This window comes from Mastigoproctus giganteus, chromosome 6, assembly GCF_048544385.1.
Source record: "Mastigoproctus giganteus isolate SK-2022 chromosome 6, ASM4854438v1, whole genome shotgun sequence".
Lineage (NCBI taxonomy): Eukaryota > Metazoa > Arthropoda > Arachnida > Uropygi > Thelyphonidae > Mastigoproctus > Mastigoproctus giganteus.
The window spans coordinates 42,834,101-42,851,540 of NC_143580.1; the positions used below are offsets into that span (position 1 = coordinate 42,834,101).

At 37.4% G+C, this 17,440-nt stretch overlaps 1 protein-coding gene across 1 annotated transcript in view; it reads left to right on the forward strand.

Annotated features, from left to right (window-relative positions):
* mEFG1 (mitochondrial translation elongation factor G 1) overlaps positions 1 to 17,440 on the forward strand; it is a 154,524-nt gene that overhangs the window by 104,197 nt on the left and 32,887 nt on the right. The window contains exons 14-15 of the mRNA XM_090375087.1: positions 6,434 to 6,526; positions 12,113 to 12,188. Of these exons, the coding sequence (XP_090231213.1) occupies positions 6,434 to 6,526; positions 12,113 to 12,188 (169 nt within the window). The remainder of the gene's footprint in view (positions 1 to 6,433; positions 6,527 to 12,112; positions 12,189 to 17,440) is intronic.

Genomic DNA, 17,440 nt, shown 5'->3' on the forward strand with positions numbered 1-17,440 from the left:
TACATATATATATATATATATATATATATTTTTTTTTTTTTTTTAATTGGATATCCCACAAATCTGAAACTATTTGAAAGTTATATATTTTAATTTCACAATGAAGAAATATTTGAGAGTTGCCATGCATCCTGGCCAGAACGTAAAAGAGACATATCCATATTGGTAGAACATTGATCAGGAACTCCACTGTGAGACATGCTGCCAGTTGCTTTGAATATGATTGAAAACTTTTATTTTATCATCAACCTGTTATTAATTACAGAAAATCAATAATCACATTTTGTAGAAATTTATCTTTTATTCATTGTGCATTTGAAGGTAGCATAAGGTTCCCCAGACTTTTTATTTATAGTTTTTCTACAGTTATAGGTTGTCACATCATCATATTACTATTTCCGGCAATAGAGCGTTCTTCTATTTTTCTCTCTGTGAATTTTGAAAGTATATAACCAATAATGCTATTAATCACGTTAAGTCTCCAGGTGACTGGCATTTAATTGGCACCTATTTAGCAGAATCCAACTCTGTCTGCTGCAGCAGAATCAGTTATAAAAATTTCATTCTCTCATTGAGACAACTGCGAAATCATTACAGTTTTTCTTGGGAAAAAAAAACTAGATCATCATTGGTTTTATTCTTTTAATGTATACTATATGGCCCCGAGTGCCAAGCGATAGTGACAAGCGATTTTTCTCTGCGACTCATAAAGTGATCTTTGAAAGTGATATAGTTCTATTTTTTGTTGTACGATTTTCTTCTGTTTTGTTCACTTAAAGCGGTTCTTCACTTAAAAAGTCTTACGTAAGAACCCAGAAAGGGAATCTACCTTTCTTTTTTAGTATTTATATTAAATACTCACACTCTACTAACCTTAATAACCGCTTGGTCACTGGTGGCACTACTCCTGCCTCCACGTGGCGGGGCTGGTAGTCTGGGAGAAGAAAGTACTTCTCCCAGGGCTAAAAGGAGTAAACATGGATACTAATGATTTCCCACGATTAGAGCCAAAGAGCTCGCAACAAGACAACCACGAAACTGATCATGACTTCTCATTGTCGAAAAGACTAAAAAAGGATGCAAACAAGCAGGAAGCTCCAGCTTTCCTGATCATCCATTCTCTGTCTTCACAATCTGACAGCAAGCTTTCGCCTTTCATCATACAACGATGCCTTGTAAATGCAGCAGCATCTCCAAAAATGGTGAAACGCCTTCAATCTGGCGACTTGCTAATAGAGACCTCTCTTCCAAGACACTCTGACCTCCTGTTAAAACTTACATCTTTAAGTGGAATTCCAATCCAAGTCACTCCACACAACACCCTGAATTCTTCCAAGGGAGTGATCAGTGAATGGGACCTATTGAACGTTTCCGAGGAAGAAATAATTCAGGAACTAAAAGATCAAAACGTAACTCAGGCCAAGAGAATCATGATACGAAAAGACGGCACCTTAGTCCCAACCCGTAGCATAATTTTAACCTTTAGTTCGCCGAATCTACCATCCTCGGTCAAAGCAGGCTATTTAAACTGTCGTGTTCGGCCCTATATCCCGAACCCTCTGAGATGCTACAAATGTCAGAAATTTGGCCACTCCCAGACAGCATGCCGTGGAGATGCAACATGTCCAAACTGCGGATGCAAAACTCACACTCAATCTGAATGCAAGGCACAAACTCCGCAGTGTCCTAATTGCAAGGGCAATCATCCAGCCTACTCCAAAGATTGTGATCTTTGGAAGTTAGGAAAAAAAATACAGAAATACAAGACAGAAAATAAAGTATCTTTTCAAGAAGCTAGAAGACAAGTAAAATCAAGTATTCCAAAAACTACTTATGCTTCGGCTGCCCATAGTTACAAATCAGTAGCATGTCAAACAGAAGTGTCAGTCTCTCCAGATAAATCGATCGCCGACTGGGCTCGATCTGTACTATCAACTCAGCCTACATCTGAATCACAGTTAGTGGACCAAAGTAATAATACGCCACTCACAATTCCAACTCAAAACCTAACCCACAATACAGTGGCAGAAAAAGTACATAAATCAGATAGTGTGGAGGTGAAACAACCAACAAGCATGGATACAGATGATATGCCCAACCAAGAAGATTTTCTTGAATTATATGCAGATGGAGACATGGAGGATAAAAATGATTCAGGACGCCCTTCTTTTCCTAGAAAAGAAAAATCTAAATCTGACCGTCACAAACAACCTACGCATAAAAAGCAGACAGATTCCGCTTCCTCTTACAAAACCAAATAATGGAACATATTATACAATGGAACTGTAGAGGTCTTCGCAGTAACTTAGATGATATACACGAATTAATTCATCACTATAAACCTCTTGCAATGTGCTTACAAGAAACTAATTTGACATCACTGGTCTCAGTCTCAATCAAAAATTACACTGTATTCAGGCAAGACAGGACTGTGTCTAATAACGCTCATGGCGGAGTAGCGATACTCGTGGATTCCAGCATCCCCGCCAGACGTATTCCCTTACGAACATCCTTAGAAGCTGTTGCCACGCGTGTTGTTAGTGGTATTACTTTGACATTGGCTTCCATTTATCTTCCGCCCAATCATCAATATACTATTCAGGAACTTGAAGATCTTGTTATGCAGTTACCATCACCGTTTTGTTTACTAGGAGACTTTAATGCACATCACCCATTATGGGGTACCCCCACCTCAGACAGACGGGGTAAGCTGATCGAAACGTTGATTGATAGGCAGAATTTAACATTACTGAATACTGGGTCTCCTACATATGTGCATCTCCCTACTGGCTCAACATCTGCTATAGATCTTTCCATATGTTCCCCAATCCTCTTTCCAAGTATAGATTGGATACCTCTGAATGATCCTTATAGTAGTGACCATTATCCATTAATCTGCAAAATTCAAACATCCTGTTCCTACCCAACAGAAAGTCCAGTTAAATGGAAATTTTCAAAGGCTGATTGGGAAAAATACAGATCGCACATCTCATTTGACAACGATATCATTCAGTCCGGTTCCATCAATAGCGTTACTGAGCATATCACAAATCAAATGCTGGCAGCTGCATCCGTCGCAGTTCCTCAATATCAAGCAAGTAATAGACGAAAAATAAATTACTGGTGGAATGAAGATTGCAATAATGCAAAAAAAGAGAAAAACAAAGCATGGAATCTTTTCCGCAAAAATCCTACCACCCCCAATCTTATTAACTATAAACGGCTCAGAGCTAAAGCTCGCTACATCAGACGCAAAGCAAAAAAAGAAACTTGGATTAAATTCGCCTCATCAGTTAATAAAAATACCGATATCAGATTAATCTGGAGAAAAATAAAATGTTTAAACAATAAATTTCCACCTCTATCCACCCCGCTACTAAACTGGAATGGACAAGAACTCTCTAATCCCACAGATATATCAAATGCACTGGGAATTGTATTTTCTCTGTTGTCTTCTTGTAATGCTTATGATAAATCATTCCAAAAATGTAAAACCGTTGCAGAGAGATCCAAACTGAATTACGCTGACAATTCTGCTTTATCGTATAATCAGCCATTTACCATGTTCGAGCTACAGCAAGCTCTTACCAACTCAAGAAACAGTGCTGCTGGCCCTGATGGGTTATATTATGTAATGCTCCGAAATCTGGATCAAAGATCACTCTCTTCGCTGCTCATATTTTATAATCGAATATTTTCCGAACATACCCTCCCCAGCTCCTGGAGTCATTCTTATGAAATACCGATTGCAAAACCCGGTAAAGATCATTCGGTTCCTCAAAATTACAGACCGATATCCCTCACCAGCTGTCTCAGCAAAACTCTTGAGAAAATGATACATGGCCGTCTCACCTGGTTCCTCGAGTCTCAAAACTTGATAAATAATGAACAATTTGGATTCCGGTAAAAACCGATCCGCCTTGGATCTTATGATCAAAGCCGAGTCAAATATCAGAAATGCTTTCATCAAAAAGGAACATCTCGTCATGGTCTGTCTTGACGTTGAGAAAGCCTTTGACACTACGTGGTGTTTTGGAATCTTAAAGGATCTACATTCTCTTGGCCTGAGAGGTAATTTACCATATTTTATCCAAAATTTTCTTCAACGGAGATCCTTTCAAGTTTGTTATCGGGGAACCCTCTCTAAAATCTTTATCCAAGAAGAAGGAATTCCACAGGGATCTGTTCTCAGCGCTACCTTGTTTGCAATGAGAATAAACCATATAATTGAACTCATTCCGAAAACAGTGGATTCATACCTTTTCGCAGATGATCTCTCGATTTCCTGTCATTCCCAAAACATGCATTACATCGAACGCCAACTTCAAATATCAATGAATCGCATCCTGACATGGATGACACAAAATGGTTATAGACTATCCAGCCAGAAATCTACTGCCATACACTTCTGCTCTAGACGCAATATGCATCCTGAACCTGAGCTGCAATTGAATAACCATCCTCTTCCCATAGCTAACTGTACTCACCTACTAGGATTGTTCTTTGACAATAAGTTAAATTTCCAAAAGCACATTGAACATCTCCGGACTACTTGTCAAAAAAAACTGAACATTCTCAGAGTCTTATCAGCCACAACATGGGGAGCAGATCGCCAAAGCCTGCTACATTTATATAGATCCATTATCAGATCTCGACTGGACTACGGTGCCCCTGTCTTCGATTCTGCTAGGGAGAGCGCTTTATCTTGCCTCAATCCTATTCAACATTCAGCTCTCAGAACAGCACTAGGTGCGTTCAGAACATCTCCAGTGCAAAGTTTGTATGTTGAAGCTCATGAGCCTCCCCTAAATATCAGGAGAAAGATGCTGCTGCTGAATTATGCAACCAAGATCCAAAGCCAGATGACCCATCCTAATTGGCCAATACTCTACAATCCACAGTTTATGACCTTATACAGAAACAAACCACAGACAGTTCGGCCTGCTGGTATTAGGCTAAAACAGCTAGCAGAAGATTTGGATGTACACTTCAATAAAATTTTACGAGATCCTATAGATCCTGATCCTCCATGGTCTGTCATCACACCATCTTGTGACAGTTATTTCTACCAGTGGGGTAAACACTCTCTATCAGATATTAATATCCAACAGCTACACATAGCGCATACTCAACGTTATCCTGACTTCGCTAAAATTTATACAGATGGATCGAAGTCTGAGAGTGGATCAGGCGCAGCAGTAGTACTCCCTGATACTACCATTTCTCTATCTCTCCCAACAGAGTGCAGTAGTTACACAACTGAATTATATGCCATAAAGCTTGCTATAGAAAGTATTTTCCATATGTCAATTCAAAAGAGCTTAATTTACACAGACTCGCAGAGTTCCTTATCAGCCTTGCAAAACAACTCCCCGTCTACTCACCCTCTATTAAAGCTCATTAGAACAGAGTTGATACGTCTGAGAGAGTGCCAACAAAAGGTTATTTTCTGCTGGATACCTGGTCATACTGGAATACCAGGAAATGAAATTGCGGATGATGCTGCCAAACATCCATCTAGAGCAGCCCCAACAAATTTCTTAATACCGTTTACTGATTATAAAATGAAGATCCGAAGCATATGTAAAGATCGATGGACTCTACAATGGCAAGCACAAATTCATAATAAACTTTTTCAAATTAAACCTGTACCAAAATTATGGGCTTCTAGCCTCATTACTAACAGACAAGAAGAAGTAATCCTAACCAGAGCCAGAATCGGTCATACTCATTTAACTCATTTGTTCCTCCTCTCAGGGAATGACCCTCCTGAGTGTAATCATTGTCATACACCACTTACAGTGAAACACATACTTCTAGAATGTACTCTGTATCATAATGCTCGACTAATGTCATTCAGTTCTCTAGCAAGCTTAGAGGTACCATTGTCACTTAGCCATATCATAGGCGAAAAATCAAACATCGCAGAATTCTTCTCCTTCCTAAAACAAATAGGAATGTATAGCCGTTTCTAATTGCTTCTACATGAAACAAACAGGCAGTATGAACCACTTTTCTAAGTGCAATATGGCCTAAGTAGCCATTGCACTTAAAACCCCATAAACAACAACAACAACAGTATACTATATTTAGTTTTAAGACCTCCGTAGCCAAGTGCAGTGGTCAGGAGCAGCAATGCAGTAGCACATTCTCTTTGAGTAGACCAGGATTCAAGCACCAGATTGCTAAATATGGTTGATCTGCCAAAACCCGCACTGGCCCAGCCTGGCAGATTATGGTCCATTTCATTGAACATGAATCGTTGAGGAGGCTTCCATCCTGCAGTGGATTGATAATGGCTGCAGTTTACCTTTATATTTAGTTTTCTACCTTACTAAAGAAGAAAGCAATATAGTGGCTATAATGTATGTGTATTGTAAAACACTTACATTTCCATTTCTTTTGATGTTAATATTTATTTTTACCATTTTAGCCCTTGCCTCCTTGGGAGAACACCAAACTTGTATTCAGTGATGAGACAATAGGTACTAATGTACCAAAACCATTTGTACCGGCAATTGAGAAGGTTAGTAGGAAAAAAAAAAATGAATAGATTAATCTCCTCCTTGATATAAGAAACTGCACCTTTTTCAGTAATTTTAAAATACGATAATTGTTTGTTTCTTAGACTTTCTATGTACAAATTTTTAAATACAGTAGAATAATGTTTTATATTGCAATAGTTCATTTTGTAGTAACTATAAATTCTTTAATGCTTTAACCATTTTAATTTTAATAAAGATTTAATGGTGTGATTTTTTGTTAGTATGCTTAAACTTGATACAAGGGATATTTAAAAAGTTTCTGGCCTACCATATATTTCATTATTTTAAAATAAATAAACAATAGTGTTAAATTGTAAACATGTGTATTCATGTAATTTTTAGAGTAATATCTTAAATATTATTATTGTTTACCTGATTTAAAAATTTCCACTTATAAAATTTTATTAGTTCCTACAACATCCCTTCCCTCCATCACCACCAAAAACTTTTACCCTTATTTATTCTTATCAATGCATTATGTATAGTCAAACCAGTGGAACAAACATGCTTGCAACAATTGTAAACAAATTATTGTTAAACTCAAACTTCATTTTGAAAAGGCTGAGAGTAGAAAACTTATTTCTTATCCAAATGCACAGAAATCCAATTATATCACAAATGTCTTCTTTGTTACTCTGTTTTCTCAACATTTTGCCCATGCATGGTACTAGAGTACTATAGGTTCCAATACTTATGTTTGGGGTCTTCATTAAAAAAAAAAAAAAAAAAACAGAAAGGAGGAACTAGTTGAGTCTTCTATAGTCACTTACCAAAGCCAGTAGCTTTGATAAGATCCATACTTCCATCTCTGTTACATACGGATGGTTCTATTGCATACCAATCTGAAAATGAAGCTGACTTATTAGTCTTACTTTCCTTTAACTCTTGCATTTGTTGGCTTGGTAAATTTTCTCCAGCTACACCAGATAAATTTCATTCAGTGCCTCCTTGGATTTCTGAGAGAAAGACAGAAGAATTCCAAGATTTTTCTAGGTCCTGATAGCATTTCTGTACTTATTCTTAAAACCTACATTCCAGATTTAACTTCTGTTTTATTTGCCATATTACACTGTCTTATTCTACTGATATTTTTTGTATGCATGGAAATTTTCTCCCTTATAGTTATTGTCCATTGAAGTTACTGCAATTCTTTCCAAAGTAATGGAGAAGTCCATCAGTTGCCAACTGTTACACTGTCTTGAAACCTTCCATCGTGATTAATAATTACTATTCTTGATTCTATCAGTGTTTATCCACTGGTGATACCTTGGCTTTATGCTATGCATCTGTGGGAAAATTCGTGTGGAAACTCACACAGTTGCTAGCAACACTTCTAAGGCTTTTGACTTCTAAACAAGCTTTGACATGGCCTTCTTTCCAATTTTTAAATTGGGTGCCAAGTTTTCTTTCTGACCAAATGTAATGGTTTATTCTTCTCAACTAATGCTGGAATCTCCTGAGTTATGTTCTTTTGCCCACTCCTTTCCTCATGCTAATGATATTATGTTATATTCCACTGGCCAGTTCAGTGAGTGTTGCTGTACTCAAGCAACTACAGTTTTCAAATATCCACCAGTTCCTTAAATGCCAGTGTTCAAATAATTCTTCAGGAGGAGAGACAAAGACTTATTTGAATCCTCTCAAAATCCAGTCCTGTTTTTTTCATAAAAAAATAGTCTTCTGCTTCCACACTGATCTTCAATTCTGACTCAAGTTATAATGCCATTTTCATAACTTCTCTCATAGGTTTCCTATTTCATACGCACATAATTTAATGGGGAAAATTGTGTAGAAAATTGTTTCAGATTAAAAGCCATTCATGTTTTCATGTATTCTGAAATTCATCATAATGGAGTGCATGCAAGAGAGAGACATTTTTTGTGTTGTTACCCAAAAACACTGTTTAGGCAAAGCAGAACAAATGTAAGTTTGTGGCCTAGGGAAAGATGTTTGTTTATTATTAATGTCATGTGTTTCTTGGGAGTGTGACATTATACGGGTCGTTTTTTAATGATTTCTGTTAAGAAAAGGTTCTGATTAACTGCAGTATTTTTGAGAATTTTCTTTGTTGTCATGATTAAATCATGTAAAAAATAAATAAGTTAACCAGTAATTAAAGAATATTTCGTAGAACCATTATGGTAGAAAAATCGAAGCTGAAAATAACCCTTAAATTGGACAGTGATAAAATACAGTTCTATACTAATGATTGTTGAAGGAAGAATACCAAAAGTAGCACTGGCCTCAAAATCAATAGCACTATTCTGCGAAAGGTGAACAAATCCTCAAAATACATATATATTCTGAAATTTGACTAAATCCCATATCTGATTCTTCAGCTTTAAAATATTTTGTAGTTCTAGTAACAGCCACTATCTGCCAAAGAAATTAAAAAATAATAATAAAAATGCATTCGGTAATATTCACAATCGGCAGTGGTATAAGCTTCTGAATATATGATATGGTAAAATCAGCATACACAATTGAAAATCAACAGCTAGATTATAAAATAAAAAAGTAATATTTATTAGAAATTTCAAATCAGCACCTTTGCTAGCTAAAAAACTTATCCCGCCAGTGCTATCACCAGTTTCACTAAAGTGTTGATAAAGGAGTTTTGCCTTTTCACGAATGATGAGTGAACTTCACGGAATTTTATTTTGAGTCGGTCTTCTATCCACAGATTTAAAGCTTTTTCCATTTTTTCTAATTTGACATCCCAAGTTACTGAGCAAATTTTTGAAGCAATTAGCGCGTTTTCATGGACACTACGGTGGATTTTTTCTTCCGATTTCTTGATTGATCGTACCGTCGACTCATTGATTTTATTATGTTTTGCCACTGAGGAGACATTTTCACCATTAGAAATTTTATCTAATAACTCAATTTTATTCGCTAATGTCCTCACCTTCTTTTCACATTTCCCTTGTTATTCGTAGCCATATTTTTGTACGGGTTAGAAAGAACTTGTCCACAATAAAGTCACTTTCTTCCATTAACACACTTGAAAAAGTCTGTTTTACACTGCAAAAAGTAGATTTATCACTTTTGTAAGCATATCAATTTATAAATTGATAAATTTATTCAATTTATAAGCATATAAACATCCACGCTTTCGATTTACCGGGAAAGATAATTTTAGCCACACCCATGTTTTTTTATGGCCGAAAATGTTCACGGCACTTTAAAATTGACATTTTTTTTTTTTTTAGGTTTCATTTTATATTAAATCAGTGACCGCGAATAGCAGGGGTTTACTGTATTTTGACCTGGGTGGAGCCAGACCCTTAGCCTTCGCTGATGATCTTGTTCTGGTGGTTCAAGGTGACACAAGAGCGGCACTGGAAGCAAAAGCAAATACAGCTCTGGAAAAGCTCCAGAACTGGGCAGCACTCCACAACCTCTCAATTTCTGGTGAGAAAACAAAATCGATTCTCCTCAAGGGAAAGCTACAAATACGCAGGCCTCCAACAATGAAGTTAAATAACATCCCTATACGTCTCTACACAGAAGTCAAATACCTGGGAATCTACATTGACACCGGTCTTACCTTTCACTCTCATCTGAAGTACTTATCCACAAAAATCTGAAAGTATATGGCCATGATAAGAAGAGTCAGCAGAGCGGACTGGGGTTTGAAGCATAAAGCTTTGTCTCTCATCTATAAAGCGGCGTTTCTCCCAATTGTGTGTTATGGAGCCTCAGTTTGGTGTACAAAGGCCATCCTGGAAAAGAATAAGCATAAACTTGACTGAATACAAAGATTCATGCTGTTTTCTATCTGCAGGGCATGTCGCACTGTCAGCACCCCTGCCCTACAGGTTATTACTGGATGCTTGCCACTCTATCTTGAGGTAATTAAAAGGGGACTTTACCATCGATTAAAGAAGGAAATTCTGACACAGTTGTTAAATCTTCAACTGCAGCTTACCAATGCAGCTTAAAACAAGAAAGAAAACGTATCTTCAAACACCTTCAAGAACTTTGGCAGCATTCATGGAAAACCACGGCCAAAGGAGAAATTACCTTTGGCCGTGGTTTTCCAGGAAGGAGACTTTGGAAAAGTCATTGACATGACTTTTCCAAAGTCTCCTTCCTGGTTTTCACCTGGTCTGCAAGTTACATTCCTGATCACAGGACATGGGCCCTTTCAACAGAAATTGAAAGCAATCCATTCTGCCACTGTGGCGAAGAGGAGTCATGGGGTCATCTCATGTATGAGTGCCCTGCTTACAATGATTGTAGGCTCAAATTTTTTACTGAAATCCAGGAGAACCCTCGTAACCATGAAACATGCCTGCTTCAGAATGAAACAACATACGAAGCCTTAACGAGTTACGCACAAGCTGTCTTTACCATCAAATGGGCAAAGTTTGCTGAAATTAGAGCTGCTCAGAACAACGACCCTCAAGGGCAAACACTAACTGGGGTCGGATAGCATTTTCCCAACTGATAAAAGAGTAAGACTGAAGATTAAAATACTATGCTGGCATCATCATGGTTGGCACTCCTTGAAAAGCTGACTCCCAGAGAGTGCTTGGCCTTTGGCACTCGCACAGTGGCACCTGCCCCGGTGACTTTTGATCCCTCTACCCATCCCCTATTTCTCCTTACTCGGGTGGACTGCCTTCTCTATCTGTCCACTTTAGCTTGAGACCCACGTTCAGACCCCCCTTCCTCTTGTTCCCCAGGCCTTCTCTTTCTTCTGGCGCCTCCGTAGCCAGGTGGGAAGGAGCAGCAGTGCGTAGCACACGCTTCTTGATTAGACCGGGGTTCGAGCCCGTCACCACCAAATACAGAGGATGTGGAAAGGTCAGGGATTGACCACCGCATATCCCGGAGCAATATGGCCTTAGTTGCTAATGCTCCTAAAAAAAAAACCAAACAACAACCTTCTCTTTCTCTCTCTTTTTTTTTTTTTTTTTTTTTTAAACTTGGTCTTTGTCCAGGATGCTCAGGCAACCCTGGCGGAGACCAGCCAGAGAATAAAGGGCAGCCTGGCTACCTCCTAGCGGTGTGTGCAGGCAACGTGAGGTCCCACCAGGGGCCCTGCGGCCAAATGCCAGGACACTCAACAGGACCTAATGCAATATGTCATATACAACAAACAACACTTTTCTGGCATTTACAGTAGTTCTGTATTTCTTCACAGCGTACATATGGCGCAGATGTGAGAAATCACAGGCGGCACCTGACCCTAACACTATGTACTGTGTATTTTAATATTACAAAGCAAAGTATTGCATTAACCAGCAGGGGAGGGAAAGAAATTCATTGAGAAATATTAAAACCACTTGTGTTATTACCATTTTCAGTTGATCATTTTCTTATTTCCATTCCAACACATGTTATAGAAATTTTCTGTAATATTTGTGAGTTAACAGTTGTAAGAATACCAATTTTCCCTGAAGTTTTGGTACTGAAATTGGAGGTGGGACTTTGTCTTACATTTAGATAGACATTAACAGCATCTGATGATGATTCTTAAAATAATAAATTTTAAAATAATAAATTTACACTGTTATAAATTGGAGATGACTTATTACTGCCCATTTTTCTTCCCCCAGGGATTCCGTTCAATCTGTGAGAAAGGAATGTTAACTGGGCACAAAGTTTCTGGTATAAAATTTCGCCTTTTAGATGGTAAAAAAGATTTTATGATTTTCAGTTTTTATTAGCTACCAGTAATAAATGTTATTTATTTTGACAGTGTAGTTGTAGCTTCTATAGAAATTTAAAATTTTAGCATTTTCAATTTGCAGATACAAACAGAAAGTGGGTGTTTTTTTTTTTTTTTTTTTTTTTTTTTGTTAAATTTCTTCCATTTAAAATACAGTGGCAGACAAAAAAACTGCATCACTTTTGAATTTTGCAAATAATGTTTTGCGCTGCATTGTGGATTGCAGAAATGTTCGAAATGCATTTGTTAGATGGGATATATATGTCTGTGAATGAAATCCAATAAAAAGACTCCAGCTGATATAACTAATTGCCATAAATATCTTCCCAAAGGGTAAAATGCTTAATTAATGGAAATATGAGAAATCATGTAAATGACAATCATGACAACCAAACCTACATTTTATTGCATTTACGTGTACAAACTGAAATGATAACTTATCGTAATAGTATTATGTATTGTAAATCAGCAAAATAAGTCCTCAATATTTTGTTGTTGTTCCTCGAGCTGCAATTACAGGCTTGCAATGATCTGGCATAGAGTTAATCAACTTCTGAATATACGGTTGCCCAATTTTCAATAGGGTTCAAATGTGGACTGTTGCCAGGCCAGTCCAACCAGTGTAATACCAGCATTTTAGAGGTATGACTGCACTTTGATGGAGAAAAACATTGGTGTAAGTATGTTTTAAGCCTTGTGAGACAAGAAAACAAACTCATCATTAAATCTAAATAGCATAAAACTTACCAATTTTGCTGTGTAGCAAGGTGTGGACTCCTGTTAAAAAATGCAGTTTTGGACATTTGTGTGGTGATCCCTAATAATGGGTTTCAGGCACTCCTCCGAGATAGCAGTGTAAGTTTCTGCATTCAGAAACTGCGGGGAACTTTACAGTCGGTGTTATGCAGTCAGAATGTTATTCCTCCGATTTTCATCTTCTGATATATAACTTCCTATCTGAGCCATGCAGGTTCAATTTCGATTCATCAGAAAAGATGACAGTATCCCATTGCTCTTTTGTCCATGAAACATGCATTTTAGCCCAAACAAGCTGGTTCTTCCTCAATAGTTGGGTCAACAAAGGCTTCTTCTTGGGCCGATAAGCATGCAGACCACATTCCAAAAGCCGTCTTTGGATAGTTCGTGCACTTGTTTCAACACCAGAGGCCATCTCAAAGTCCAGTTTTAGATCAGGAGAACTGGCATTGCAATTACAAAGGCACAGCTATTTCGAATATCGATCTTGGGAAGGCGTAGTCATTCTCTTATGGCCTGATCCAGGTCTTCTCTTCACATCACTGGTTTCATGCTTTAATTTCAGCAACCAGGATACAGTTGGCAGCCTATTTTATCAGTGATAGCATGCACTGAAAGCCCTTCCTGGGACAGAGTAACAGCTATACTTTTTTTTCTTGGTGTCAGCTGACCATATGGAGCCATGCTTACATCTCCGCAAAACAGGATACTAATGATTGTGTATACCCTTCCAATGCCGTTTGTATAGAAACAGCTGATGCAGTACCTTGAAATTACTGTCTGATACAATAGAAGTGTTATTTGACTCAGTACCTTTGCTTTGCAACAAACAAAATTACTGCAATCAAACAATATCTTATATGTTTCACTACAAATATTACTTTTTTTAAGGCGATGCAGTTTTTTCGTCCACAACTGTAGCAATATTTATATTTACTATAAATATTCCTTGTATGTTTTTCCATTTGCATTATTCTGTCACAAAGAAAAACGATTATGTAAAAGATATTTAACTTCTTTCCCGAAGCATATTGAATTTTTCTGAGTTTTTACATAGCATATTTTTCCTGCAAATAATCTTGTGAACACACACAGTGGACAGACAAAATACACAGCCTGTCAGTATTAGTATTAGTTGAGGCATATGATGTAAGAAAGCAAGCTTATACAGCATCAGCCAAAAAAAAAAAAAAAAAAAAAAAAAAAAACTTCCCATTTCATCCACCCATTCACTCCAAATATTTATCTAGTTCTACTTGAATTTATTTAAGCTGTCAACTTCTACGACAGATGGAAATTTGTTCCAGCAATCAACCACCCACTGGCAAAAGGCAAATTTCCGTACATCTATTCTACAATTGTCATAAATTGAATTACATAAATTGCATTTCAATTTTGCGGAATTGAAATGCGATTTATCATTACAAGGTGCAAATACAATGATACAATAAAAATCTGGGGTTACTTCATCACAGAGGAAAGTGAACAAGGTGGCCACTCAACTTCCTGGACAGGGAGGAACCGGCGACACTGTGACTGACATTTTGGTTGTGAAAAAATGAAGGTCAGAGACGAGCGTCTGTTGGGATGTTAAGGGGGGGACACATCATCAGAAGTATCTTTTGAGCAACATTTACCCTTCCGTAGCCGAGTGGTCAGGAGTGGGAGTGCAGTAGCATATGCTCCTTGAGTAGACCAGGGTTCAAGCCCCTGACTGCTAAATACGATCGATCTGCCAACCTGCACTGGACCAGCGTGGCAGATTATGGTCCATTTCCCTCAACATGAATTGTTGAGGAGGCTTCCATCCTGCAGTGGGTTGATAATGGCTGCAGTTTACTTTTTTTTTTTCTTCTTTTTTTTTTTTTATCCTCCTTTTCTGTGCACACAGAACCCTGAATAATTCTACCACAGTACCGATCATAAGGTGCTGAAACACAAATTCCTGAACATGGGGGCAGCATTTCTTCTACGTCAGAGCCAAAAAGGGAATCGTTTGAAAGAGGTGAAATTGTAACTGTACCAAATATTTCTGTAGAGCAACCATCATCAGGGACTGAGGCCAGGATTAGTCATATATAAAATAACTTGTGAAAAATATGACAATATTTTATAATCATATGTATAATACTTTATATACCGTAAAAGCTCACATACATACATGACCAAGTTAACAAATAAAATACAATGTGAACATCATATTATCTAGTTCTAATTTGACTATAATTTGGACAGTGGTAATTATTGTATAGTTAACTGGCAAATGTGCTGCCACTTCTTGGCAACAGAGAAGCCTTTCTCTCAAAAGGTCTGCAAGTTATCTGGAGATTACTAATAGTTATTCTTGTCCAGAATAAAGTCACAATTTTATATTATTAATTGCCATTTTATCTGTTAAACTGACTAAAATGAATATAATTCTCAGTATGTTTGTGTCAATATGCTTTACTTCTTGTATTTATGAAATTAACATTAAGTATTTTCTACTTATTTTTAATCAAATGCAATTGCAAGGACTGAAATTAATTTCAACTGATACATTTTTGCTTTGCAGGTGTTTCTTAAAACTACACTTTTAATGTGTTAAATTGGATCAAGTTAAAATTATATTTATGGCTCTATTATATATATGTGGAAAGCATGATAAAAAAATTAAAAATTTGGGACGACTTTACTGATAACAGTACCGAGAGTTTTTGCACTTTACACAATTTTTTAACTGAAAATGAACTGACTTTGAACAAAGTTGTTAAGAAAAATATTAAAGCACATACCAACTTCCTGCAAGTCACTTTTAGAGAGTATTTTCCACAAATATCAAAAAAACTGAACTAGATTCGTAATCCATTTGACGAGTCTTTTGTGGCAATGACAGAAAAAGAAAACCTTTTTGACATATCAACAGCATTTGAACTTCAAAACTTATTCAAAACTGAAAATCTTATAACCTTTAACAAGTACAGGTCAATGTAGAAAAAAAGCCATCAGTTAGGGTTGAATTTGAAAGTGTCTGCAATTCTGCCCAGACACGATAGGAGGGAGTATATGATGAGAGCCTTGTCGATCAATTCGGTCCTGGAGAGATTGTGCAAGGCTCAAGGGGTAGAATTTTTTTCAGCCTGGTCTGTGCTTGTTAACAGAAAAGACTACTTCTACAGGGATGGGATACACTTAACTAGAAAGGGTGCAAGAATATTTGCTGATGCTATCGAAGCAGAGTTACGTGGGTCGGAAAACTGCTAGCTTGGGAGAATACACAGACTAATAGATTAACAGTAACCGCTGGCAGAGGTGAAAGTGATTCTTGCATTGCTTCTATTGAAATGCAATTGAGCAGCAGCCTGGAAAGCAAGGCGATGGGGATTTCCAGGACTGCTGGGAGTCATAATGGAACAAGTAAATACAGGGACTGTGTTAGGGTAACTAAGAGTAGAAACAAGTGCGTGTATACTTGTGTGTACACTAATGCTTGGAGTATAGTTAATAAATTTGATTAGTTTGAAGTGCTTGACAAGACAACAAAGACATATTGTTGGAATATCAGAAACATGGTGTCATACAGACATAAGCAGTGCAGAACTGGAATTTGGGGAGTACAATGTGTACAGAAAGGATAAACAGGACAGGAAGGGAGGAGGGTTATGCTGGTTATGCTGAGGAGGGTTAGTTAAGAAACGCATTAAAATCTAAGGAAGTGCATCCAATTGCTGTTGTTGGACAATGCAATGTTGAGTCTGTTTGGTGTGACATAAGCACTGGAAAAGGGAAAATGAGAGGTGTGTGTTATAGGCCTAATGAATCTGATGAGTATAATCAACAATTGTGCACAAAAATAGAGTGGGCCAGTAAATCAGAGTGTCTTATAATGGGGGATTTTAATTTCCCAGAGATTGACTTGAATTTGTTGGTTGGTCACTCACACACTAGCAAGGCTTTTGCAGATTTATTGGATGATTGTTTTCTACAGCAGCATGTTCGGGAGGCAACTAGAGGGAGTAATACTCTTGATCTGATTATCAGTAGTGATTCTTCATACATCAAGAATCTGGAGATAAAGGAACCACTAGATGGTAGTGATCACAGTGTGCTGAAGTGGGATTTACTCAAAGAGGCAACTACCATCAGGGGAAAAGGGAAAGGTTTTTGCTTTCATAAAGGTGACTACGGTGGTCTGAGAGAGTATTTAAATTCTCTACAGTGGGACCAACTGATGATGTTACCAACAGAAAATTCAAAATGGGAAGCATTCAAAGAAATAATCTTGGAAGCTACTAGGCTTTTCATACCAACTAAGAAATAATGTTCAAGATTTAGGCCTAAATGGATGTCAGATGAACTAATGAAACATATGGCAGAGAAGAAAAATGCATGGGATACATATAAATTAACAGGTGACACAGAAGCCTATAATAGATATTAGCTGGTCTGTAACCAAGTCACAATGGAGGTTAGGGAGGCA